General features: G+C 37.2%; 2 protein-coding genes across 3 annotated transcripts in view; one reads left to right on the forward strand and one right to left on the reverse strand.

The window, feature by feature from the left end:
* The window catches only part of LOC107672812 (XK-related protein 8-like), a 9,675-nt gene extending 7,973 nt beyond the window's left edge, over window positions 1–1,702 (forward strand). Inside the window, exon 3 of the mRNA XM_016466180.1 lies at window positions 984–1,702. Within this exon, the coding sequence (XP_016321666.1) occupies window positions 984–1,702 (719 nt within the window). The remainder of the gene's footprint in view (window positions 1–983) is intronic.
* A 1,553-nt stretch (window positions 1,703–3,255) lies between these two features.
* The window catches only part of LOC107672865 (eyes absent homolog 3-like), a 22,660-nt gene continuing 17,356 nt past the window's right edge, over window positions 3,256–8,559 (reverse strand). For both annotated transcript variants that reach the window (XM_016466241.1, XM_016466240.1), the window contains exons 18-19: window positions 6,245–6,345; window positions 3,256–4,485 (exon numbers count right to left, since the gene is read on the reverse strand). In XM_016466241.1, the coding sequence (XP_016321727.1) occupies window positions 4,405–4,485; window positions 6,245–6,345 (182 nt within the window). In that variant the 3' untranslated portion in view covers window positions 3,256–4,404. The remainder of the gene's footprint in view (window positions 4,486–6,244; window positions 6,346–8,559) is intronic.

Genomic DNA, 8,559 nt, shown 5'->3' on the forward strand with positions numbered 1-8,559 from the left:
TTGTGTTCCGAAGATGAACGAAGGTCTTACGGGTTTGAAACGACATGAGGGTTCATTTTTGGGTGAACTATCCATTTAAACCAGGGCTGTCCAAACTCTGTCCTGGAGGGCCGGTGTCCTGCAGAGTTTAGCTCCAACCCTAATTAAACACACCTTTAAATTCATGTCTTTTTATACTTTTTAATATGTGAACATTTTGGTTTGTGTGGACTTTCAGTGGATGGACTGACATATGAGAGAATATTAAAAAGATCACCTTTTGTGATTCTAAAACGAACTAAAGTGGGTTTGGAAATGTCATAATGGTGAGTATGAGTGAGTGAGTTGGGGGAAGTCGTGGCCTAATGGTTAGAGAGTCGGACTCGTAATCCAAAGGTTGCGGGTTCGAGTCTCGTACCGGCAGGGATTGTAGGTGGGGGGAGGGAATGTACAGCGCTCTCTCCCACCTTCAATACCACGACTGAGGTGCCCTTGAGCAAGGCACCGAACCCCCAACTGCTCCCCGGGCGCCGCAGCATAAATGGCTGCCCACTGCTCCGGGTGTGTGTGTGTTCACTGCTGTGTGTGTGCACTTTGGATGGGTTAAATGCAGATCACTAATTCCAAGTATGGGTCACCATACTTGGCCACATGTCACGTCACTTTCACTTTTTTTTTATATGGTGAAAGAACTGTTATTTTGATTGAACAATTGTCCTCAAATTTAATTGTCATAATAGGGTTCCAAGAGTGCAGCTACAGTCCAAAGGCACTTTTTTTTACTCCTTCAGAAAAAAAAGTACCTACTAGAAAGTATGTGATTTCGATTTATGAATGAGCCATTGGATCCTTCACTCAACCAGTTCATTCCAAACATCAATGCATTCAGCAGCAGCATTACTTTGTGTTGCTCAGTGTTTCAGCATCAGAATGGCTGTGATTATCTACATATAAGCATATATATGACGTGATGTTAAATTTCATGCAATGGTCATTTGTTTCAGGTTTAAAAATCCTCACATCAGCTGCTGCAATTGCCAGTAGCGTTACTATGTACCACCGCAGCATGCGTATTTATCTTCCTGAAAAACACAAGATGAGCTGGATCTCCACTGGCGTCTACTTCCTGTGGAACTTGTTGGTGATTATTCCCCGTGTAACTGCTCTGGCACTCTTCTGCAGTGTATTGCCATGCTACATCATAGCTCACTTCCTGTCCTTGTGGATGCTGCTGGTTTTAGTCGCCTGGAGCCAGAAAACAGATCACATGAAAAGTCCTGGTTGGGAATGGCTCTTCAGAGCTGCTGTTGGACTCATCTGGTACTTCTGCTGGTTTAATGTAACAAAAAAAAGCATCAAATTAAAGATGGTTCTGTATTATAGTTTCATGGCTTTGGACACAGTGATGCTGCTGGGCTTCTGGTGCTGGAAGGTGTTTGAGTATGCAGGCTGCTGGAGCTCCTTAAATCCTTATAAAGTGATCCCGACACTACTAGGCTTGTACGTCACTGGAATACTACTGAAAATGATATATTACAGATGCTTTCATTCCAACGGTGATAGAGAGAAAATCACTGAACCCACTGAAGGGAAGTACAGAAGAGCTGCAGCATATGACATGGACACAGACTTGACCCCAGAAGATGCAGCTGCAGCTCCTGCGCAGCCTCTCACTGGAGTCCTCAAGAGGAGCAGGACCATGGCTGCTAATTTCTACTTCTAGCTCTTGGTTGAACTTTTAAAGTTTTATATAATTTTTTTTTTTATAGAGAGAATACCTGGTTTTGGTGGAAATAACTTTGACAAAAATAGAAACTTTATCTTATTTGTCTGAAAAATAAAAAAAAATCTTATTTTCTAATGTTATGTTCATATATCTGATGGTGTTCTGATGATGTTATTACATTCACACCAATTTCACAGGTCTGTTTTGGTGGCTTTAGAAAAGCACAGACAAATGTATTCCAGTTGTTCTGTTCGTTCCAACTCTTTGCTAATTAAGTGTCAAAAGGGATGACGAGTCTACATTACAACTGAAATCAAAAGATTTTGGGTTTAAATGTGTCCTGGAGATGTCTTCATTCACACAGTTATGAGTCAGAGATGAACAAGCCAAGCAGGTAGGCCAGCCTCAAAGTATTTAATGAACGTCACTTACACAAAACCATAAACAGCGTAAGTACAGATATTTGCTTCAGCCAGTTTCAATAAGCCAGAAGTTCTCCTACTGATCTAAAAGCTCAAGCTCAGGGCTAGATCGAGCATTTATTCTCTGGCTAAAAGAGCCATTACATCCCTTGATTGTCTATGCATTAGTAACAAATCCCAAGATCTCACAATGATAGTGTCATGTATCTTCAGTTAATGTAGATAATAGACAGTATACAGGGACTAAATCTTTTTTTTCCCTGAAAAATGCAGGAAACAAAGTAGGACATAGGGGGAAAAAAGCACCAGAAGAATAGTTTTTATGATTCAAGTTAAAGAACAGCAGCATCTGATTGGCTGAGCTATAGCGAACATGATTTCTGCAGAAAAGTTGTCAGAGCACATCAAAAGTACCAAACTAAAAGAAAACAACAGATAACAGCATAGGCCTACGAGTCAAAGGAAACGCTTCACCAGAAAAACAAACAATACAAACATATGTTTGTCATATTGCAAATGTTTGTCATATTTCAGTAATTCCCTTTTAAGATAATACACTTACTTTGAATGTTGATTATAGTTAAAAGGCACAATATAAATATATACAGGAAAAAAAACACACAGACACACACATCTATGCAAACAAATGAAGATTACACATTCTTAATTGTCAAAGCTGCTTGAGTAAAAATGCTTTTTCTTCAGGCTCAGTAATGTTCAGTCAAAATCTCGCAGCGGTTAGGAATATTACACCCAAACCTGCTCGTAAAACCACCTTCAACCAAAATTGAAAATCAATTATCACTGACCAGAAATGTATTGCACACTATCACACAGTTTTTCTCCCAAACATGTACAAATGAAAGAAAACGGTCACAGGCTGGGGCCCTGTAGCTTCAAATCCATGGGGAATTTTGGCTATATGCAAGAGGTACTTTTACAAAATCCCACTCAGCCATGTGACTTTCCTCAGGGGACGAGAATTCAGTTAGTTCATGTGGCTCATAATTGCATTATAGACATTTAACATGGGACAGTATCCAGGAGCCTATGTTCCCCTCAAAACATCACCTTGATATGGATTTTTAAAGAAATGGCTCAACCAAAAATAAAAAAAGTCATGGTTTTGTTGATTCAAACCCATAAAACTCAACTTTCTTAACACAAAAATGCTGCTCTTTTCCATACAGTAAAACGTGAGTAGAGACAGGTTGCTGAGATCCAACAGTTTTCTGAAATCATCAAAACACTAATAACCGAGTTAGACTTTAGAGCTAAACAAAGGGGAAGACTGTTTGTAAACCATTTACATTGAGGTCTGTACTCAATATGACTTCCATCAGATAACACACACTAGATGTATTTGACTTATGGTGATTTTTGGAGTTTGAAGTCCACTTTTCCATTCAAATTTCATTGTATGGAACAGAGCAGCGTGGACATCGGAACAACAGTAACAAATAATTTGAATTCTCATTTTTGGGCGATTTATTCTTTTAAAGAAAAAGAGGGACAAACTGTACAAAAACAAATGGTTTCCATTAGGCACTCGTAATTCGTCATATTGCCTAATTTAAAGCAGAAATGAAGTGTGTATGAAGAGTAAACGAAAGCAGATCCCAAGAACTGAGGAACATTTAGGAAAATCCATAGATACAGGAAAAGTGGGATCTATGCTAACCTTGTTGGTACCATCTGTACACATATTAAACAGGCCACGTCTGCGATCCGTTTTAAGAACTGAAATAATCGCATCATTTCTTGGAGGCTTCTAAAGCATGTAACCTGCCATCTAATAAGAACCTGACCTTTGGAATGAGTGCAAATCAAAATGACTGCAACTTACTTTTCAGCCCTTTAGAAAGAATGCAGAAAAAGACTTAAACTAAGTTTAATCCTAAGTTTCTGTGCCAGTGCAGTCCTTTGGTCATTGGTCAATGTTCCTTTGGTGAAACCAGTTATGTTGAAGATGGTAAAGTACATCCTTTTTCCAAGAGAAAGATGCAGTGAGAATGGGAGACAGTTTTTTCCTCTTTTCCTTGTGTACGGTTGTGTGGCGTCCCAGTGCAAGAGTCAACCTAAGGGGAGGATAGCTGCCATTGAGGGAATGGAGGGCTTGTGAAGTCATGTCACAGACCGTCTTGAGTTCTTGTCTGTGACCGCTAACGTCCCAGAGTCTACGTCAGCTGCTCCACGGCTGCGCTGGATCAGGTTAGGGGTGGATGGGATTGCTGATGGGTGCAGCTGGAGAGATCCATGTCTTACCTCCAGCTCCATCTATAAGAAGTCCAGTTCCAGAGCTTGGTGAAGGGAAATCAGGTCTCCGTGAGACGAGATTCGCCAAAACGGCATGTTGTGCTAAAGAGTGATGGTGCACACAGATTAGATCAAACATACACAGATCAATAAAGAGAACTTTCAATGAAAATGTAAATCAATAGAATAAAGCAACATTTGTGAACCTTTTCATCAGGCCTATTCAAATTGGAGAGTTGGAACGTTACTAAATGCGCTAGCTTTTAAAAGTTTGCGGTCAGCAATAGGGCTGGGTTTTGACACAAATTTCACGATTCAATTCGATTCTCATTCACAAGCTTGCGATTCAATTCGATTACCGATTCGATTCAATATTGATTATTTTGGTTATATATCTGGTACACATGCCAAATTTTCTCAAGGAAAAAAAAAATCAACTATTGCTGTAAAATATACATGAGAGTCATTTGGTACTACATTACTATAATACTGAAGGTTAAAATTAATGAAGTTTTTACAATAATAAAGTTACAGTTGCATAATAATATTTCTACTTCAATTCGTTTTTGTTTTTTTAAAATATAAACATAATGGTGGCTGTCATAAAAACTTGATGGATTTATTCAAACAAATTAAACATTGAAGAACAGTAAAAAATATAATGAATATGTTATATGGTTCATATATTAAGCAAAATGTCCCTCCCTACAGTTTATTTTTCTATATGACTGAGTTTAGTCACCGAATATGTTTTTTTTTTTTTCTGAGGTAAATGTGACGTTACGTGACATTGTTTACAAGCCGTTATATTGATGTCTTTGCGAGGCTGAAACACTGATTGAGCAATTACATGAGACAGGATACAGATTGTAAAGTTGTACTCTTTCTTTTAACTTGCCTTCGGATATTTAGTCATGTTTATTTTGTGCTGAAACTGGTATTAATGTGGAGGAGATGATTAGTTCACGTGTCTGTTGAATTGAGGCGCTACAGCGATCTGTCACTCCACATTAAACACTGCCAAAACAGCATTTATTGTTTGAACAGACAGAATTTGAAATCTGAGACTTTGTTTCATATTAACAGTACCAACGCACAATGCTTATTGTGATATATTGGATGGGAAGTACCCTTCAATGTTCCATCCATTAACTGAAAACAGGCTAATAGACTAATCGATTCTTGGGATTTAAGAATCGATATCGTTCCGTAAAAATGAGAATCGATTAATATATAGACATCGATATTTTTTACCCAGCCCTAGTCAGTAAGGAATTTCTATTCTTCTATTTCTAAGAAAGAAATTAATACTTTTGTTCTGCAAGGAGGCATGAAATTAATCAAAAGTGACAGTAAATACATTTATAATGTTACAAAAAGATTTATATTTTTAATAAATGCTGTTCTTTTGAACTTTTTATTCATCAAGTATTCTTGGAAAAAGAAGTACCACAGTTTCCACAAAAATAATATGCAGCAAATCAGAGTTTTGTGACACTGAAGACTGGAGTAATGATGCTGAAAATTCAGCTTTACCATAACAGAAATAAATTACATTTAAAAAAATGTAATAGAAAAAAAAGTTAATTTAAATGGCAATAATATTTCACAATATAACTGTTTTTACTGTATTTTGGATCAAATAAATGCAGCAAAAGAGACTTCTTTCAAAAACATTTTACTCATGTTTTCTTAATGTTAGTGTATCTTGTGTAAATAATTTAGATCATAAAGTTTGGGAACCCCTGAATAGCAGTATCATCAGGAATATTTTGCAATGGCATAATAGGAGGTATTATATTGTGATATGATCACATTGATAGGGGTATAAAATGTCCAAATGCTGGTATTGAGATTGTACCTGCTTTGCTGCAAACTCTTCATCACGACCGTCCCCGATAACAACATAGGTCACTTTCTTCCCAAAGCGAGAGATGATGCGCTCAAAGCAGCTCTCTTTTCCTGTTTAACAGCAGTTACAGATAATGTGTTACACATAACAGGTACATTTATCCTGGTGCTCAGTTTCAGGTTGATACCAATGATTTTAAAACAAGAGTTCACCCAAAAATGAACATACTGTCATCATACATACATTAACCCTCATCACATTCAGAACCATACATTTTATACTGTGGAACACAAGGTGAATTTCAAAGAACATCCTGATAAAGTCCTCTGAAGCCATATGATATCTTATGGTCTTTAGTAGAGTTGAAACAATTAGTCGATATAAAAAAAAAAAAAAAGATTGTCGACAAATATTTTTGTTGTCGAGTAGTCCTTTGATCTCGTATGACCTAATGTAAGAGCCTGCATTAACGTGGTTTGACCAGTGTGGTGCTGTAGAGCAAGATTGTAATTCAGCATCTCCCACATGCAGTCCAATAAAATAAGACACGCTTATGAGAAGTGCAAACAAAGTCGAGCCAGTAGATTGTGGGAAAGTTTTACAAAAAATGCTGTCATGTGTAAAGACCCCAATATACTCACGGCAAAGTGTTTTTTTCCGTCTTCGGTTAGGGGTAAAAAGAAGTTTGAACAGTACACTGTTAGCAAATATCCTGATGCTGCTGAATGACATTTAGATGAACATGCAAATATGTGCTCTACTCTGTTTACTCTTAATAACAAACTAAACACACAATGAAAATGACAGCGTGGGAAAGCAGCAGTTAAGAAAGCATATGATCATAGCGATGTGGATGTTTGCACAAGGTCTGCAATCGGCACTCCAGTAAACTCACGTTGCGTTTATTTATATAACACTTTAGGGATGTAACGGTTATCAGTATTATCTAGGGTTGGGAATCGAAAATCGAACTTGTCAAATTAAAATTTCGTTTCCGCCTATCGATTCCTATGTGCTTTTTTTTTTCTTCATCTGTGAGGACCGGACCTAGCGATCTGCCAGGACCTTGCTCGCTAATCTAAGCACTCCAAAGTTTGCCTACATTTGCGATCAGAAGCCAAAAAAGCTAAGTATAATATCTGTGATAGCTAAACATGCTGCAAGAGAGGCGTCACCACCAACATGACAAAGCACTTTAATTTAATAGATCATTAAAGATCGCGAACACGATTCAAACACCAACGTGATTCTATTCCTAAATTACAATGATTCGTCTGTTTCATTCCTCAAACTTTGACATGTGCAATCACAACATTGTGATCACTTGGTTCGTCCATGTAGTGTACGATTACATCAGTTTGATTTGAACATTTAAATTTGCGTCCGCACTGCCGTTGACCTAAAGAGAGCAGCTGCTGTCAAGTATATGAAACAGCATCACAGTATTTTCAACCACACAGTATCATTATTTCTGTGTTGCAAACATTCAAATCACAGAAGTACTGGGATAAAAGTTTATAGTTCAGATATAAACTGTGTGTACGATGTGTATGGTAGCGATTAAAATAGAGTAAATCACCTTTTCTATTCCTAAATTACAATGATTTGTCTGTTTCATTCCTCAAACTTTGACGTGTGCGATCAATGTTGTGATGAGTTATTGGTTCGTCCGTGCAGAGTACGATCACACCAGTGTGATTTGAACATTTAAATTTGCGTTCGTGCTGCCATTGACCTAAAGAGAGCAGCTGGCATCTGTCATGAATGAAGTCTTTTCAGCCACACAGTATTATTATTTTGGTGTTACAAACATTCAAATCACAGAAGTACTGGGATAAAAGTTTATAGTTCAGATATAAACTGTGTACGATGTGTTCCATTGGGGAAAGAAAAAGGGAAAAATAAATCTAAATTTATCCAGAATCATGCAGTTCTATTTTGCACACAAACAGCTCTTACAGAGTCCAGTTTTTATGTAGCCTATTGACTTTTGTTAATGTATTCAGCTCCAATAAATGGTTTGCAAAAAAGAGACACAGGATAAATGTTTGATATCATTATTTAATCACACTGGAATCGAAACTGGGAATCGAAAAGAATCGGAATCGATAAGCAGAATCAGAATCGGAATCGATAAAATTCGAAACGATACCCAACCCTAGTATTATCACGGTATTGTTAAAATGTGCTGGAGATGTTCAAAAAGTACTGACACATAAAACACTTCACCAAGTTTTATATTTAAAAATCAACAAACAACAAATAAAATAACTTTTTATTTGCATAATCACTAAAACAATAACATTATAAATGATGTTCAGATT

The sequence above is a fragment of the Sinocyclocheilus anshuiensis genome, unplaced genomic scaffold (assembly GCF_001515605.1).
Source record: "Sinocyclocheilus anshuiensis isolate Anshui unplaced genomic scaffold, SAMN03320099.WGS_v1.1 scaffold132, whole genome shotgun sequence".
Taxonomy (NCBI): domain Eukaryota; kingdom Metazoa; phylum Chordata; class Actinopteri; order Cypriniformes; family Cyprinidae; genus Sinocyclocheilus; species Sinocyclocheilus anshuiensis.